The following is a 17,710-nucleotide window of genomic DNA, read 5'->3' as shown; positions in this document are numbered from 1 at the left end:
ACGCATTACCAAACATCGTTTTTCCTCCAAATCAATTTTTAGGAAAGCCAAAGAAAAAGCGCGGTTGTTGAATCTTGAACATTGCGTTATCGTCAAAGACAGCAACCCCCTCTCCTTTACTTTTGTGCATCATGAAAGGATTATTTCATGTTATCCCTCTAATCTGAAATCTAAAGCTTTTTTTCCTGCGTTTTTTTTCTTTTACTTTTCTGTTTATATAAAAATCCACTTGTCCAGAACTCCTTAGTAGATGTTCAGGCGATGTTGCGTAACATTGACTCATTTTTGTTTTTCTTATGCAGGTCAAGCCCAGAACCAAAAGGCCATGCCGACCCTGAAACCCAAGCCTCCCGTCACGCCTCGCTCCAGCCTGACGGCGAGTACGCCGCCACCGCTGCAGAGCTCCCAGCGAGCGTCGTTGGGCTGCATCAGTCCCAGCCTGCCGCCCCCTGCACCCGCCCTCTTCAAGACGCCCTCATCATCCTCGCCGCCGGCCGCCGCCACCGCCGCACATGAAGAGACGGGGCTCGCTGGGAAGAAAGCGGCGGGCAAAGCGGTGGGCACTGTTGACGCCGGCTCGGCCAAAGGCTCCTTCCCGTGCCGCTTCTGCGACCAGGTTTTCTCCTTCTCGGGCGTCCTGCAGGCTCACATGCGCTTCCACTTGGGTATTCTGCCACACCAGTGCAACATCTGTGACTACGTGGCGCCAGACAAGGCCACGCTCATACGCCATCTGCGCACCCACAGTGGTGAACGGCCCTACATCTGCCGTGTCTGCCATTACCCCTTCACCGTCAAAGCCAACTGCGAGCGCCACCTCCGCAAAAAACACGGCAAGACATCCAGGAAGGACATTGAGAAAAACATCAAGTGTGTCTTCTCCGCCTCGTCCAACAACCTGAGCGGTGCCGTCCCAGCCCTCTCGAGCGACGCTGAGACGGGATGTGGTGGCGGTGCCGACGCCATGTGCCGCTTCTGCGGCGAGGACCTGAAGACATACCGAGCCTTGCAGATCCACCTGCGCACGCACAACGGCTGCCAGAGGAAACCTTTCGAGTGTCGCTGCTGCGGCGCCGCCTTCCTGGCCAAGCGCAACTGCATCCACCATCTTCTCAAGCAGCACCCCGATGTCCAGGAACGCGAAATCGAGGAGCACATCGCCACCATGCGGCCTGCCGGTGTAGCCGCGGCACTCTCCGACGGGCTTAACCCGGTCAAGATTGAGGATGTGAGCGCCTGTCAGCAAGATCTCGACCAGCCTCTGGACTTCTCGGCCAAAGGGCGCAGTGCTCACGTGGCATCCCTGGGTGTCAAAGTGGAGAACGCATCCCCCACGCTGGACTGCCCCTCCCTGGACCCGCCCCTTGACCAGCCTATGGACCTGTCCGTCCCCAGCAAACGACTTCGGCTAGATACAACTGAGCGGCACCAAATCAAGACGGAGCAAATAGGGGGCATTGCAGCCGACGAAGACAAGACTGCAGCCACCTCGCATCTGGGGGGCTACCGCTTCTCCCCCGGCTCCACCCCTCCCCCTGCACCCCTGCCCCGCCCGCAGCGCCTCAAGCCCCTCCTCCCCAAGCCCGCCTCCATCAAGGAGCTCCCCCCTCTGGCATCGATCGCTCAGATCATCCACTCGGTATCGGCCGCTCCCGACCTGCTTAAGAGGGAGGCGGAGGCCAAACCGCAGCCGGCGTCTGAGTTGCCTTCGGACCTGCCGGGCAGCGCCGCCCTCCTGGAGACTCCGGGCGACGAAAGTGCCAGGTGGGTATTTTTTTTCCATTCCGTTGCATTTCCATAGCATCGTTTGACAGTAGGAAGCCTGTTTGATTGTGACGCGCTGAGCAAGGGTTTACCCACGTGGCTTTGGAAGGTTTACTTTGGTCCAATGAAAGCAAGGTTGAACGTTGTGGCCTTAGTTCCAAAAAGTCCAAGACTCCTCGGTGGTGGGAGCATCATGAACATGGGTCAGTACTGGAGCCTCAGATCAGGGGGAAGATCAGTTCGGAATGCTAGTCTAGCACAAAGCGTTTGATCTTTTGCTAGGAAGCAAAGGAAAATGTCAGGAAAAGCCTACTGGAACATCTGAACTCGATTTGATTAGAATTTGATTGGTTAGGAGGGTGTGCATACTAGTCAATCACTTTCCCTTTTTCGATTCAATGGAAGTATACAGGTTAAAAGTCACATCACTAATGATCAAAGGTTTAGAAATAGTTGCTCTTGCTCTCATTTTGTCATATCACAAATACCTGCCATTTAAACAGGTGTGTAGACTTCTTCTATCCTCTCTGTCTAGAGACATGGCATGGAATAAGATACAGTATTTTGCCGCGTTGCTGTTGTTGTCAACGTGGTAGCAGTGTTGTTGTCTCCAGTGGAATCGAGTTGCCCCTCTGAGCTAACGCGTTCCTGTGGCGGTTGTGCTTGCGCAGGAAGCGGAACCGCAAGAGGACGGGCAAGGAGGCCAGCGTGCTCGACGTGGACTTGGAGTCCAGCGGCGAGTTGGCCAGTGTGGAGAAGATGCTTGCCAACACCGACGCCAACAAGTTCACCAATTTCCTGCAGACCGGCGCCAACCACCTCACGCCCAAGACTGGAGGTCAATGTTCACACACAAAAAATAACAGAAAATAATTTTTTTGCACTAAAATAAATAATAAATTAAAAATCAATTTTGATAGGTTTTTTTTCTCCAATTTTTTTCCCCCTTGCATTCATTTGCATATATTTCCACAAAAAGACATTTAAAGTTCATAAGCTGCTAAAAAATGAATACACCAAATTCACTTGAGTTATTGCATAAAATGGATAAGGATGATGACGCACAATTATTTTAATTAGGGATTGTAACGGGGCCGATACCATGGACGATGACAGAGATGGGAGAATATTTAGGGTTGAGTCGTTGAAATTGAGACAATCAGGACAATTTGAAATCAAGTCTAAATGATGAATGGATCATCAACATAGTTGTTGATGACTGAATCATCGTTGAGACCTTGTGACATTTGCGTGCGCAGACGGCGAGCGAGCGGGAGGAGGCGTGGACAAGGAGGCGGGGCGGCGAGAGGGAGCCAAGACGCCGACGTTGCTTCCTCAGTCCAAAGGCAAGAAGAATGCCTACTCTAACTCTGTGCAGAAGATGACGTGTCCCTTCTGCCCTCGCGTCTTCCCGTGGGCCAGCTCGCTCCAGAGGCACATGCTCACGCACACCGGTTAGTCGTCGCACGTTGCCGGCCAACTTCGCCGCCGCTGCCCCCACTGACGCCGCCGTGTGTCCCTCCTTGCGCAGGCCAGAAGCCGTTCCCGTGCCCGCGCTGCGACGCATTCTTCTCCACCAAATCCAACTGTGAGCGCCACCTGCTGAGGAAGCACGGCGTCACCAACCGCACACTGAGGCGCAACGGCGTCTTGACCAAGAAAGAAAGTGACGACGGCTCGCATGAGAGTGCCGGTGAGGACACAAATGATGGGACATGTCCACCATTGAGAAAATCCAGTACATGCTGACCCTTGATTTTATTCAGTGCTTTCAAAGTTAAAGCTCTAACTCTAAAGCATAAAAGCTATGACAGCACTCATTTCATTTTTTTTGTTTGTTTTGGTAACACTTCCATTAGAGAGCCAGTCTGACGCTGAGCAGCAGGCCAATGATTTGTCACCATCCGCCACCATCAAAGGGGAGGAGCCCATGCCGCACAGCCCCGCCCACAAGGACAGCCCAGGTGAGTCCCATGCCCGCGAATGCTAGTTAAGGATGCTGATGACATCACCATCATCATAAATATGTGTGATGTGTGCGCAGCGGGTTCGAGTCCTGCACAAGATTCTGAGCTTGCACACCAGCAGGGGGCAGCAGAGACCTCGATTGACGCTTCCAAGCAAGCTTCGCCCAGCGCCAAGGTAACAACCTGGCACATGCTTGGACCAAGTTGGCTCCAAGAGCACAAAAGATGATTTTATTGTCATATGTCAATGCATTGATGGATGGATGACATCATCAATTGGACCGATGACATCATCATTAGTTGACTTTTTTGGTTGTTTTTGTTTCAGTGCGATCGCAACGATGATGATGACGATGACTGTCACAGTAATAAAAGTTTGGACTTGAACTTTGGCTCTAAGCTGATCGACTTCAAACTGTCAAACTCGGCCACCGCCGCACCGGGCCCTGCCCCTGTCCCGGACCACGGCCCTCAGGAAGAACCCGCCGCACCCCCCGCGGAAACGACGGATCCCCCCTCGGTCGCCACCAAGCCTCAACCAGACTGGAAGCACATTTGCGGAGTGTGCCACAAAAGTTTCCGCTATGCCACCACCCTCACACGCCACGAGAGGGCGCACATGAGCCGCGAGGCACCACCTGAGGAAATGGAAACGGAGGCAGCGCCTCCAGAGGCCGACGAGGAGAAATGCGAGGAGGAGCCCGAGAGCAAAGAGGACGATGACGACGAGCGAGGAGTGGTGAGGGCCAGCGAAAGCGACGCCCCAGAGAGTGACGACGACGACGATGAAGACGGCGAGCGCACGGATGACGAGCGTGACGACGCCAAGAGCACGGAGGGCGGCGACTCGGCTATTGGCGCCACCACCGTCGTGGACAAACGAAAGAAGAAGACGTGCGGCGTGTGCGCCAAACGATTCTGGTCGCTGCAGGACCTCACCAGACACATGAGGTCGCACACTGGTAAGTCACGCATGCACATGCCATGGAGAAGCTGGTATCGGTTAGAAAAAAAAAAGTGGTATTGAACATGACTAATTGTGGTTTTCGCATGCAGGCGAACGTCCTTACCGCTGCGCCACGTGCGAGCGCACGTTCACACTCAAGCACAGCCTGGTTCGCCACCAGCGCATCCACGCCAAGACGCCCAGCGAGGACGGCGACAGGGACGCCCCCACACCCGCCGAAACCCGCCCAACCTCCGAGAACGAGAGCGAGTGCGCCAAAGACCCGGACGATGCTCGCGCCGCTGATCCGGAACACGCTGGCGGTACGCCCGTGCCAGCCCAGGAGCTGCCCACCGCTCCTGAGGACACACCCGAACTTGACGAGACCCCCTCGGAGGCCGTGCCGCCCGGCCAATCGGCCGCCGGCACGGCGTCAGACTCGAACGTTTCCAAAGATCTCCCGGGCCCGGCTTTGATCCAGGGTCTGTTGGAGCTCCGAAACCCGCCCCCTCTAGATCACACGCTGGCCAATGGGGAGCCTCCGCTGGTGGGCGTGGACTGAGCGTGCTCAACACGCCGTGCCGTTAACAAGTGCCTTACTACTCGTCCTTTTATAGCTTTTTTAACTTTGTTTTGTCAGCAAGAAGATCAAGATGGCCGACGCGCGTCACGTCACGTGACGCTTCTTGTAACTGGAAAAGATAGCGGCTGGACAGACGGCTGGATTGAACTGCCGCTGCTGCCGCCGCCCCTCAGCTAGTGTGCGAGGAATTCTCAGTTGACTTTGGTTGTTTGACTTTTTGGTTTGTTTGACTTTTTGGTGCCGGGAGGGATTTTTTTTTTGGTTTAGTTTATAAGTGAACAAATGAAATTGTAGTTTGTTTTTTGTGTATGTGTGTGTGCGCGTGATCGCCCTGTGTTGTTGTCGGCCACGTCGGCGCCGACCCGGGTCCAAATTACCTCAACACTGTCAATCACGTCTTCCTGCTTGCTAATGCGGTGGCTGTTAGCCGGCCCAACTAAGCGCAGCTAGCGCGTCCGTCACTTTGGCAACGCTGGCCCCTTTCGTGCAATTGGCCTCAGCGCATAACAACATCAATTAGCTTTAGCGTTTAGCTCGGCCTCACCTCAGTTTCATAAGGGCTAACACTACTTCACCAACGCTAGCAGGCGCCTTCTAAACACTGCGGCGAGCGCTAACACATAAGCAGGCCAGGTAACAAGTATTTGCGTGTTTGCCACAAAATACTTAAAAGCTAACATGCCTTCTCCCCTGTAAACTTTGAGTTCACACTTAATAATTATATATTTTTTAATTATCAAACTTTTTGTAAGTGGCGTCAGAGACAATCATTTGCATGTGGAAAAACTTTCTGGGATAAACGTCTGAACACTAGCTTGTGTCACTGGATTCAACTTGACTTTTTTTTTAAGGGGGGGGGGGGTCTTTAGAGGGGGGGCTCATTTGTCCTCTTTTAGGCTTAGCCTCAAAACACCTCTCAAATCACCATGACTTCACTGTTCCGACTGGATGGACACTAACAATTATGACTACTACTACTCTTAATACTAGTACTACTACAATAGAGTAAAAGTACTCGAGTAGTACTGCTTATATTTGTACATGGTCAACACTTGTTTTCATCTCTGAGCGTCAAAGTAGACGATGGCGCGTCATCAAAAGGGCTGCTCGTAGCAACAGGCTAATACTAATAGCATCAGGCTAATACTAGCTGGATGATGTCATCAAATACACGCGAGCTAGGTCGGTGTTAGCCTGGCCAGACCAATCATGTCGTTGCAGTGAGTTTGTCCATCTCACAGCAGGTGGCGCTACTCATGTGTTTCAAGTTAGCAACTACTGGCGACCATTAGCAAATGAATAAACAATATGACCATGTTTTTCTGATTTATCATGTGAAAGGGACTCTTCCACTTCCCAGTCAGCATAATTAATTTAGCTTTGTAACCCCCCCCCCCCCCCCTCCCCCCTAACAACGATGGCGTGTGACTTGTGCGCGTGCGCAGCTGTGTGGATTGTTTCTAAAAGTATTTATTTGGCGCCCAGGTGTGTGTTTGTGTGTGTGTGTGAGCGCGCGTATGTGCAGAAAGTCCGATCAAATCAAACATGCCAAGTTAAATGTCTGAAAGAAATCAAATGTGAGGCTGACGATTTGCGGGCGTACTTTGATGATGTCGCCAGGTTGCACGCGCACACGCACGCAGCTAGCCGGGCTGCAATCGAGCAATAGAATTAACCAAGAAAAAAAAAAGCTTTAATCATCAAATCTTTTGTTCTTTTCTGTCAAACTGTGAACATGAACGTTATTATTATTATTTGATGTTTTTCTCTTCTGGGTGACTTTTAGGATAGTTATTCTTTTTTGCATGTTTAATCAAATGTGCTTGATGATTTCTACACAAACACACACACACACGTCATAAATAAAAAGATGATGTTGCTCTCAGGGTTCTTAACTGTTTTTGTTTTGCTTCCTGAGATGCAAACTTTTGATTTCCGGGCTCATGTCGACTTGTCAATCAAAATCAATCACGCCAGCACTTGACTGTGAACACACACGCAAGTGGAAGAAGTCGTCAATGAAAAGACAAAATAAAGATCGAAAAGGTCATCGCCTCTTCTGTCTCTTGGCATACATGTTTGCGCATTGCACATTTCAACAGAAAGTAGATTCCACTTCCTGTTACTCATTTATTTGAAGGATTGTTTACATCAGGGGTGTCAAACATACGGATCAGGCCCGCAAAGCGGCTTCATCTGGCCCGCAAAATTGTAAAGTAAAAAAATGAGCAATGTCGGACACATTAATCAGACGGCCAAAATCAAAACGTATAAATTCATAATTTCACGAGCAGTCATCAGATGAGCAATGCAACTTGTACATAAATGGACCTGGATGTAATTAATTTTCACAACTTTAAAAAAAACAAAAAAAAAAACAGACCAACATAAATAAAACAAAGGTGCTGGTACTGGTAACCCAAACACATGACATAGGTTAACGTCCTATAACTTTATTAACTGCGTTACATAATGCATTGTGGGAACAACATATGCAAAACAGGTAGGTATAACACTCCCAAAACTCATACGGACAAACTTGCCGCGTTCCATTTGCAGTCATGTTATTTTTTTGGAACAATACATTTACAGTTGAGCCTGACCTGCAAATAGCGAAAATCTGTGTATAACCGACGCCAATTGTTTTAAAGTTATATACTATGATTTTACCGGTCCGGCCCACTTGGTAATATATTTTCCTCCATGTGGCCCCTGATGGATATGAGTTTGACACCCCTGATTTACATTAATGTTTTATTTAATGTTAAGCCATAAAACAAGAGTGTGTACGTTTATGTGTTCATGACAGAAAATGAGCTTGCTGGTCGTCATGGTGATGGCGGTCAGGCGGTGGCCGCTTTCATCAGCGCCTGCTCGCCAAACACGCGCGTGAAGTGAAGCACGTGCTCCTCACAGTGCTCGCCTGCAGAGAAACACACACACACACGCACACATTTAATCTAGTGATTACCAACCACTGTGATTGGAAATAATGCTACTTTACATAACTGGATCAAAAACGATGGTTTGTAATGTATCTTTGTTGGTCTATCTATGGCAGCAATGTATAGTGACAAGCTGCACAATTTACAAGATAGCAGAAGGTCCTCAATGTGCAGTGGTGGCTTAATTTAGAAGTTAAATTTATTCAGTGCCCAAGGACTGAATTGTATAAAAACAACATAAACAAACAAAGTAAAATGTCAAGTGGTTGAGAAATGATTGTATGAGCTGTCGTAAAAGCGTGTTCGTGTCATTTCGAGGTATTGTACCATTCCGCCACAAGGTGGCATACGAGAGTCATCCTTTGAGCATAATGAATGGGTTGATCTATCGCCAGGTATGAAAGACGCCATAAAAGCCATTAAAAATGACGATTCGGTCATTAATATCATTGTCTAATGAGTTGTGTCGCTTCATAGAACAAAAGCTGCGTGCATAAATCCTGACAAGAGAAGTAGTTTTGTTTGCGTGTGCCCTCGTGAACTCCGGTAAGTTTGCTAACCGGCTAATGCTATCCTGTTAATTATTATGTTTTGTTTTTTTGTTACACCCTTCTCTGCTGGACTAAAGAAAATATAATTAAAAGCAATTAGAGTTATAGAAGCGTTTAACACCAGTTTTATGTTGCTTACGCTGTGTTAAAAATGAGTAAAGTTTGCTAAGTGAGGATTAGCACGATGCTAACGCTAAGCCACCGGCAGCCATCTTGCGTAACTGATCCATCAATAGAGTAAGATTATAGATTTGTTTTTTCCTCCAACTATAATTGAAAACCTTGAGGATTGAGTGTGAGACAAATTCAGTCTAGGACAGGACTGAAGTGTTTCCAGCTGTGTCATTGGCCCAGAGGACATCTGACTTGATACCACTAGTCCACTACAAATATTTTTTGGTGTTTTTGTTTATTGGTGGGCCGTGGGCTTATTTCTAATTTCCACTACAGGTTGGGAAAGTGTGGCACAATAAGCTTGTGTGTGCGGGTGCTTGTGGGCGCTGACCGGGGTTGTACGCCGGGTTCCCCCTGAGCCGCTGGTTCCTCTGCTGGAAGGACCTGAAGACTGTGAAGAACAACATGTCGTCTCCCGTCTGACGAGCCGCATCCAGAAACTTCCGGGCGGACATGTTGTCGTGGGCGCCTGTGCACCGGTCACACACACAGAGCATTTAGTTGTCATGATGACGGCCATGTTGCATCCCCAACCTTCGAGAAGTCATGTGATCCTGATTGAGGAGATTCGATTTGAAGGCCGCATGTTGCAAAGATGACGTGTGGCATTACGTACCGACGCTGCGGATGAATCTGAGCGCGCCCAGAACCTGCTGCTTGGACAGCAAAACCTCCACGATCTCGTCATTGGCCGTCGACAGACGCTGCGACGCGCGCACAAGTGTGTCATTGGACGATGAAAATGATGATGATGTTGCAAAGGAGTACCTTCAACATGTCGAGGGACAGCTGATGGGCCGGGGGGTACGTGCTCTCCAGGGACAGAAGCAAACATGCCTGAAAGAGGTCGACAAGCGTCATGCATGTAGTTAAAGGGAAACTTGACTGACTCAATTAGCCATTTTCAGCAGTAAAACATTAGAATGAATGTGATAAGTTAATTATTTTTCATGAACAATTTATACCTTTAAAAACGATTTTTTTTTTCACTTGCTGTTGACTGAAGATGACATAACCTGTGCTGACCACCAAACCCAGAAAACAGGTGAGCCATGATTGGTCGTTACCTACTTCCTCAGCACAGGTGATGTCATCTTTAATGGACAGCAAGTGGGATTATTTTTTTTTTTAAGTATTAGTTGTACAAGAAAAATAATGAAGTTATCAAATTCATTCTAGACAAAAAAATGTACTTTACTGTTGAAAATGGCTCAGTGAGTCAACCATCCTTTTAAGTGACATGCTAACAGCTACCTGCTAATCTTATAACCCTTTACGAGCATCCTGGCTTGACTATGAGACTTGATGGCATCATGGCACGTTTCAACATTTGTAAATATTCAGCTTCGATCGCTAACGTAAGAATGAAATGTATTCATCCCCTTAGCCCCGAATAACTGTGATGTCATTTTAAGTCGACAGCAAGTGGCAAAATGGCCGCCCCCCTGCAATGGATAAAAACGGGTGGATTTAGATACTTCATTCATATTCCACAATATTCATCAGAATGTCGTGTTTAGACTACTGGGGACGCATAGAACATTTTGTCAAAGAACATTTTTGGCTTGTCTTCTCCTTTAGTTCATTTTGAAAATAATTCTTGCAAATGCAAATGGAAGTTTCATATTAGCTGGCATGTTGTTGGTTATGTTGAAAACGACAATAGTAAGTCCTCAGTTTTGCTGACGAAAGCCAACTTTTGAAAGCCTTTGGGAGTGTTTTGGGACAAATTAGAACAAAAGAGGCAAAGCGCTGTCGTGTTAGCGAGACTCACCAGCGGTTTCGAGTCGGTGAGGACGTGATACTGCAGGAACTGATGCAACATGTAGAAGAGGTTGTGCTGCACCAGCGTCTTGATCACCAGCTCGTACAAGTAATGCTGACGTGACAACGGGGAACGTCGGGTCAGTCTGCAGATGGATGCGTGTGAGGTCGTGTGACCTTAGCTGACCTGCACGCCGATCTGGAAGTGGTTGAGCGAGCGAATGTACTCCATCAGCACGGCGATGGTCAACTTGTGGGAGGCGCCCTGCACGCACGCGTCAACAGGACAACATGGCTGCTTTGGAATTTTTTTGTAAATTTTGTTTTGTACCTTTCTCTCCGTGAACGCCGACAAGACGTGCGTGTACATATCCGATTGGTCGATGACCGCCTGGCTTCGGATCGGTCGCTTGTGAACAACGCCGCCTCGCGTGGGCCCCGCCTCCACAGCCTGCAAAGGCGCATGGGCGTCAGCTGGCTCCTCCCCTTTTTGGTGCCGTCGCTCACTCACCGCGCTGTAGCTTTGCTCCGCCTCCAGGAAGTCCTTGTACACCTGATTGAGTTTGTCGAAGACGTTCGCCACCACGGGAAGGCTTCCTCGCTGCTCGCCTTCCACCACTACACACACACACACGTTAGCATTAGCATTCTAGCAGCAAACCGTGAAGCGCGTGAGACAGGCAGACGTACGTTGTGAACAGACAGACAGGATGACCATCTTGCAGTCGTTGCGTCGTAACAGGAAGTCCATCAGTTTGCTTTTGTCCTGCAGCATGTGGACTGTCGGACTTAGCTTGACGCGAAGATACCACAGGTAACCTGTCAATCAATCAATCAATCAACGCGTCAATCAATGTGTGTGTGTGCACATTTGTTTGCAGACCTTCGCTGGCGCTGATGATGATGTCGGGCTGGAAGACGCTCCACGAAGACGAGTCTGCGTGACCGTCAAGTCAGACGACAAGTAACGCGCAGGCGCGCACACACACACACAACAGAAGGATACACAGCTGACACGGGACAGGAAGTTGTGACGGAACCACCGCTGGACCTTTAAACGACATCAAAACATCGTCATTAACGATGTTGCTGTTTTTCTAGCGTGCGCGCGTGTGTGTGCGCGTGCGTGCCTGTAAGCGGGATGCAACAAGGCTGTATGGAGCGAGCAGGAAGCACAGGATGGTGCGCGCTGACGGCGCCGTCCGACTCCTTCAACTTGATGTCGAACATCAGCGAGGTCTGAAACACGCACGTACGCTCGATGACATATTTGTAAGCGATGTCTCACGTGCACACGCGCGCACACACCTGAGTGCTCTGATGATGGACCACCACCAGGTTGTCGACAATGTTGAGGGCAAATTTCCCAGTCGTGTTCAATTTCAACACGTGTGTCTTCTTGCACACGCCCTCCCTGCCCACACGTGTTCACATTTAACACTTGAACAAGTGTGTGTGTGTGTGTGTTGGTGTGCGTATACCTTGGTAAGTGGTAAAGAACAACCTCAGCACTAGGACTGTTGGCACTTCTGGAGTGATGCTTCAGGTACATCACATACAACTGACCATAACTGCACATAAACAAGTATTATCGTTATTGTTGTAAGGGATGTTTGATACCACTTTTTTTCTCCCAGACCAATACTAAGTACTGATACCAATCCTAATATAGTATTTTTCTTTAAAATTGCATGAAATTAATGGCAATTTTCTAGTCTTTTCATTTCTAGTTCCTGTTTGTAATACCGCCACAAGAGGGCACCATTGCGAGAACTAATACCTTGAAACAAGGCCGGGTATTGGCCCGATACAATAACTGGTATCGGAGTCGGTACTCGCCAATCCCTATTTTTGATACACAACATTTCTTCCAAAAAACAATGACAGATAATTTTAAAGAAAGAAATGTATAGCAACTTTATTTATGAAAAAAAAAAAAAAAAAAGTATATATATATATATATATATATATATCCCAATATTAGCAATTCTCCTGAAAATTGCACGAAATTAATGGCCTTTTTAATTTTTATTATTCTAATTGCTAAATTCTAGTCCATCATAAGAAAGATAAATATATAGATAAAATTAGAACAAAGAATAACTTTATTAAAATGTTTTTTTTTAGTGTAACACAAAAGATTAAGTGCATCAATTTACCTGAAATTTTTGTTTGACCAACACTGCCACCTACTGTAGTGGATGTGCAAATACATTTTCATCCACTTACATGGTCGCCATGGAAACGTCTCTCTCTGACAGGCTGAGTTTGGCTGGTTTTGGGACAACAGGCAGCTCGATCTCAAACTTGGACATCTTGGACACACTCCCGCTCTTATTTGCACACACACACACACAAAATTAGATGCAGCTACAAGATGGAGACAAGTCTGTTGTTGCGAGTTCTGACCCGGAAGGCGAATGGCTGCAGGACGTTGGCTTGCACGGTGGTAGACAGCAGCATGACGGCGGTGTCGGGGCAGTACTGGTACCAGTTGACGTTGAGGCTGTGACTCTTGAGCAGTTTGACGGTACGTTTGTCAGGAAACACCTGAATGTGACATGTGTGTGGGCGGGGCCTGGCCCTGAAAGGAGTATGAGTGCGACGGCGGCGGCTACCTGGTAGAATTCGATGCCCTGGTCGCTGACAAAGACGATCTCGTTCCAGTTGGTCCAGCAGAAGCCCAGCAGGTTGGCGTTCTTCATCTGGAGCGACATGACGCATCAGTCAGTGAGCCTCGCCAGGGTTGGTGGCTTTGTGCGAGCGGCTCACCTTGCACTCGTGCGTGAACTCCGTGTGCGGGTAGTCGGGGATGAAGTTGATGAAGTCCTGAAAGACAAAATATCAATAATACAGGGAATTTTTCTCTAAAGTCTTTGTGCAAATAGTTAAAAGAGTAAACTGATTCTCAAAAAAGCCATCAAACTCACCACAGACTTGGACGTTCTCTGTACGGCCAGAATTTTGTTTCCAATGGAGAATTTGATGCACTTGACTTCTCCTTTGTCTTCCATTCTGCACACAGTTGGTCTCATGATAATGATAGTAATAAGAATGAACAAGTGTCAGTTTGTCCCAGGGCGTGTGACACACCTGAAGGCAACAGAACTCTTGTCGTCCGGACCTTTGACCACCACCCCCGTGGCGCCCCCTGAACGCACCGCGAACACCTGAAGGCAGCACCAGACCATCATCAGCTACTTTTGTGTACAAACAACTCAAACACCTCGTTAGGGATGACATATTGTTCGATGGCGTTCTTTTTGTTGCGTTGCTGCCGGCGCAGCCACCAGCCGGTCGTCAGCTGATTTGGCTAGCCGCAACGCTAACTTGAAGCTAGCGGAAGCTGACCTGTTTGTTGGCTTCGTCGAAGAAAACATTGTTGACGCTCGAAGCGTTTTCAAAGTGGACAAGGTTGTCACAAAGCTCCAAGTAGTGCTCGTCGCTCATCGCCTTAAAACATCCGATCGAGCTTTTGATTATTCCCCCCAGCTTCTAGACACCAAAACAAAACACACCCGGGAGTGTCTTTGGCTGTCACTTCAATGACTTCCCGTGCACACTTTCACAATAAAAGTGTGTGTTCATTCTTCAAATGAATTGACATGGAGGAAACCAAAGTCAAAATTACGTTAGGACCAATAAGTTCGCAAGTGAAAGTAGTTAAAGCACGGTGAGCCATTTTTTGTCTATATGTGTCCTAACGTTGATAGAGGTCACAACTGAACCTGAACCACTTATTTGTCTCCTGTGATTGGTTGGCGACCCCAACGTGGCGATGACAGTGTGCTGTTTTGGTGATATTATAATGTGATCTTCAACAAACTAGACTAAGCAAGGTTGGGTTATTAAAAAAAATACTTCTATTATTTGTTCATGTTTGTGTGTTCGGTGGTCTGTAAATTAAAACAAAGCGGGGCAATGACATGACCCGGAAGTAATCACCGCGTCAACCTTGCTTGTCCTGTGGCTCTACTTCTGCTTCTCCCTTATTTTCTTCTGGCAGCCTCTAAATGACTTTAACGGCGCCAAGAATCTTTGCCGCGTTAACTCGTCGGTGAGTAGTTCTTTAGTTTTTACATCTGCGGGGATCTCAGCCGTCGGCGAAGTGAATGTTCGTTAAATAAATCGCCCACAAACCCAAAAGGTAAAAGTGAGAGGAGGAGAAGCAGCAGCAGTTAAAACAGGCCAAAATCCAAATGCCAGGGTCTAATGTGGGTTTCATAACTGATCATCTGGTGTCTCTAAATAAGCAAGACAGCAAAGTGCTAAGCCATCTCATATTTTAAGAGTTAATAACTGTGTAACGGGCTTCTGTGATATGACAGATATACAGCGCAGGTGTAGAACTACAAAGATGGCTGCCATCCTCATACTTTGTAGCCTTTGGACTTCAGATATTGTTGACATGTGTGTGGTTGTCAGGTTGTGGCGTTTGTCCAGCGTTCCTACCGTGAGCTTCCACACCACTAAGACGTCCATGATGGGTGAGGTTCCGTTTTAAGATCCTCCCTCCTGAGAGGGGCTGCCTTAGCATGGGTCTTGTATGCTAACATTTGTGTGGTTGCTTTCAGGCGTGACCAAGGAACACTTTGACGAGGCCAAGAACAAACTTTCCACATTGAAGAAAGATCCCGGAAATGACGTCAAACTCAAGATCTACGCTCTCTTCAAACAGGTCAGCGCAAACATCTCTTCGGCTTTACCTTGTGTATTTACTGTATTAGCAGGATGTTTTTTGATTGGTTGTTTGTTGGTCACATGACAGGCCACACATGGTCCATGTGACACCCCCAAACCTGGAATGTTGGACTTCATCAACAAGGCCAAGTGGGACTCGTGGAAGTCTCTGGGGTCGATCTCGCAGGTACACATACTCGCTGTTTTTTCTTTTCTTTTCTTTTTTTTGACAAATTCCTGCCATAAAAAAATAGATTTGTATTTTTTTTTTTATGAAAAACATCTAAAATCGAAAATGTGATTAACAGGAAGAGGCCCGTCAGCAATACTGCGATCTGATTGGCTCTCTAGTGGCGGCGGAAGGTGGAAGCGCCACCCAAGCGTCTGCCGAGACCACCGCCAGCGGCCATACGTACGAATCCCTCTTGGTCAGCACGCAGGATGACATCACCACCATCACGTTCAACCGACCCGCCAAGAAGAACGCCATCACCACCCAGGTGACGTCACCTCAGCGCATCAACATCATCATCATTTGATAACTAAGAACTGACCTCGTTCAAATTCACTTTTGTGAGTTGGAGGTTTGACCTAACACATCGGCAGAAAGAGTCAAAAAGTCACCTTTAGCGTTTTGCTAGTTAGCTGACATGTAGCGTGTGTTTCAGATGTATGAAGAGATTATTGAAGCTCTGCAGCAAGCAGCACAAGACAACTCGGTGATCACCGTCTTTACAGGTAACACCCTCGCACCTCAGTTGTCAGCGGTAACACACGCATTGTGTCACTTGGTGTGGTATGTGCGTGGCTTTGCCAGGCGCGGGGGATTTCTACTGCAGCGGGAACGACCTGAGCAACTTCACCAAGATTCCCGAGGGAGGGGTGGAGCAGATGGCCAAAGACGGCGGGGAGCTGCTCAGGTGATCGCCCGTTGACGCATTCATTGATCGATGGAGCGATTGGTGTGGGATTGGGAGTAACGTTTTTGACGACGTCTGCTCACCCTTGCGGACAGGAGGTACGTGAAAGCCTTCATCGACTTCCCCAAGCCGCTGGTGGCGGTGGTGAACGGACCGGCCGTGGGGATCTCCGTCACGGTCATGGGAATGTTTGACCTGGTCTACGCTACAGAGAGCGTGCGCACACACATGCGGCAAACTGATATCTCACGTTGATTAAAAAATCGAAGTCATGAAATCGTTTGCGATTTTTAGGCCACCTTCCACACGCCTTTCAGCCAACTGGGTCAGAGTCCGGAAGGCTGCTCATCATTCACGTTCCCGCGCATCATGGGCTCGGGCAAGGTACATGCACACATGTGTGATCCACAGGCGTGTGCGCGCACTCACGTGTGTGTGTTTGCGCCCAGGCCAGCGAGATGTTGCTGTTCAACAAGAAGCTCACGGCGTTCCAGGCGTGCCAGCAGGGTCTGATCACGGAAGTCTTCCCTGACAGCAGCTTCCACACGGAAGTTTGGAGCCGACTGAAGAACTACGCCAAGCTACCTCCAAACGTAAACACGCACACTTTCAGATCAGAGATGCGCAAATATTTTTATGCAATACAGTGCTAATTGTATCTATTAAAATACATTAAAAAAAGGGGTGTTGCAGGGTTGGACATTAATAATATACTAAACTACTTTCCATATTTTACATGCATCATCGTTGTCGGTGTGTGTGTCCCGTTAGTCTCTGGCGCTGTCCAAGCAGCTGATCCGCTCGGTGGAGAAGGAGCGCCTCCACGCCGTCAACGACGCCGAGGTGGAGCGTCTGATCGAGCGATGGATGTCAGAGGAGTGCTTCAACGCCGTCATGAGCTTCTTTCAGGCAAAAGCCAAGTTGTGAGCCACTGCAGGAAGCGTCACCGTGGCGACGTGTGATCGCGCGCTAGTTGCCACTGGGAACGATTGACAGCTGACTTTTCATCGAACATGTAGGATCAAGTGCCTGACTTTAATTGCACATGTGCTTGCCACTCAACACTATCATGTGTGTCTACTTGTCTTTAGTGGGGAAAAAAAGTTGTGAAAGTGATCAATAAATACTTTTGTTTGACATGTAGATTCAGCAGTGTTGTTAGTATTAGCTCATTAGCAGCAGGAGCAGCCACTGATGGCATGTTGGGCTTAAAATGCAACAAATTATGTATGTACAACTTTTAAAATTGCATAATACGGCTTTTGACTGACACTTCAATACAGATTTATAAATTCATATATTGCAAAGTACTCTTCTTAAGTTTGGCACTTTTTACATTGAGTAGCGAGTCAAATAGCTCCTAACATACTCAATATTAAATGGTATTTTGCCTCTAATATTAGGTTAGCTTCCAAT

General features: G+C 48.0%; 3 protein-coding genes across 6 annotated transcripts in view; 2 read left to right on the top strand and 1 right to left on the bottom strand.

Annotated features, from left to right (window-relative positions):
- The window catches only part of rreb1a (ras responsive element binding protein 1a), a 30,157-nt gene extending 22,847 nt beyond the window's left edge, over positions 1-7,310 (top strand). For both annotated transcript variants that reach the window (XM_077555072.1, XM_077555073.1), the window contains exons 13-20: positions 303-1,764; positions 2,436-2,602; positions 3,024-3,218; positions 3,296-3,457; positions 3,624-3,728; positions 3,809-3,906; positions 4,060-4,693; positions 4,788-7,310. In XM_077555072.1, coding sequence (XP_077411198.1) covers positions 303-1,764; positions 2,436-2,602; positions 3,024-3,218; positions 3,296-3,457; positions 3,624-3,728; positions 3,809-3,906; positions 4,060-4,693; positions 4,788-5,239 — 3,275 coding nt within the window. In that variant the 3' untranslated portion in view covers positions 5,240-7,310. The remainder of the gene's footprint in view (positions 1-302; positions 1,765-2,435; positions 2,603-3,023; positions 3,219-3,295; positions 3,458-3,623; positions 3,729-3,808; positions 3,907-4,059; positions 4,694-4,787) is intronic.
- Positions 7,311-7,376: 66 nt separating this feature from the next.
- On the bottom strand, positions 7,377-14,287 carry rmc1 (regulator of MON1-CCZ1). The gene is made up of 21 exons (XM_077555075.1): positions 14,046-14,287; positions 13,788-13,864; positions 13,625-13,709; positions 13,467-13,523; positions 13,313-13,399; positions 13,104-13,244; positions 12,924-13,027; positions 12,176-12,265; positions 12,003-12,108; positions 11,825-11,933; positions 11,701-11,745; positions 11,578-11,631; positions 11,385-11,513; positions 11,206-11,312; positions 11,026-11,145; positions 10,882-10,959; positions 10,705-10,809; positions 9,699-9,767; positions 9,547-9,634; positions 9,262-9,399; positions 7,377-8,183 (listed from the first exon to the last, which is right to left on the bottom strand). Exons 1-21 carry the CDS (start codon positions 14,142-14,144, stop codon positions 8,104-8,106), a joined length of 1,968 nt encoding a protein of 655 aa, XP_077411201.1. The 5' UTR covers positions 14,145-14,287; the 3' UTR covers positions 7,377-8,103.
- Positions 11,786-17,437, top strand: eci2 (enoyl-CoA delta isomerase 2). Of its 3 annotated transcripts, none has more exons than XM_077555077.1 (11): positions 11,786-11,931; positions 15,120-15,181; positions 15,269-15,372; positions 15,463-15,561; positions 15,683-15,874; positions 16,043-16,112; positions 16,192-16,294; positions 16,390-16,510; positions 16,589-16,678; positions 16,744-16,887; positions 17,066-17,437. In XM_077555077.1, the coding sequence occupies exons 2-11, from the start codon at positions 15,175-15,177 to the stop codon at positions 17,219-17,221; spliced, it is 1,086 nt and encodes a 361-aa protein (XP_077411203.1). In that variant the 5' UTR covers positions 11,786-11,931; positions 15,120-15,174; the 3' UTR covers positions 17,222-17,437. The 3 variants fall into 3 exon arrangements, with proteins under 3 accessions (XP_077411203.1, XP_077411204.1, XP_077411202.1); XM_077555078.1 differs by lacking the exon at positions 11,786-11,931 and adding an exon at positions 13,631-13,901; XM_077555076.1 differs by lacking the exon at positions 11,786-11,931 and adding an exon at positions 14,353-14,751.
- The last annotated feature ends 273 nt before the right edge of the window (positions 17,438-17,710 follow it).

The sequence above is a fragment of the Vanacampus margaritifer genome, chromosome 20 (assembly GCF_051991255.1).
Source record: "Vanacampus margaritifer isolate UIUO_Vmar chromosome 20, RoL_Vmar_1.0, whole genome shotgun sequence".
Classification (NCBI taxonomy): Eukaryota; Metazoa; Chordata; class Actinopteri; order Syngnathiformes; family Syngnathidae; genus Vanacampus; species Vanacampus margaritifer.
Note: the sequence above shows the minus strand (reverse complement) of the source record. Positions and strands in the feature narration are given on the sequence as shown.

Bases quoted from the DNA above. Each gene is read 5' to 3' on its own strand.
- rmc1 (XM_077555075.1), bottom strand. From the start codon at position 14,144: ATGAGCGACGAGCACTACTTGGAGCTTTGTGACAACCTTGTCCACTTT. The intron at 13,245-13,312 runs GTAGCCGCCGCC...TGTCACATTCAG, and splicing joins AGGGCATCGAATTCTACCAG to GTGTTTCCTGACAAACGTAC. The intron at 8,184-9,261 runs GTCAGCGCCCAC...GTTTCTCTGCAG, and splicing joins GAACCCGGCGTACAACCCCG to GCGAGCACTGTGAGGAGCAC.
- eci2 (XM_077555076.1), top strand. From the start codon at position 14,708: ATGACTTTAACGGCGCCAAGAATCTTTGCCGCGTTAACTCGTCG. The intron at 15,182-15,268 runs GTGAGGTTCCGT...GGTTGCTTTCAG, and splicing joins CACTAAGACGTCCATGATGG to GCGTGACCAAGGAACACTTT. The intron at 15,875-16,042 runs GTGACGTCACCT...CGTGTGTTTCAG, and splicing joins AGAACGCCATCACCACCCAG to ATGTATGAAGAGATTATTGA.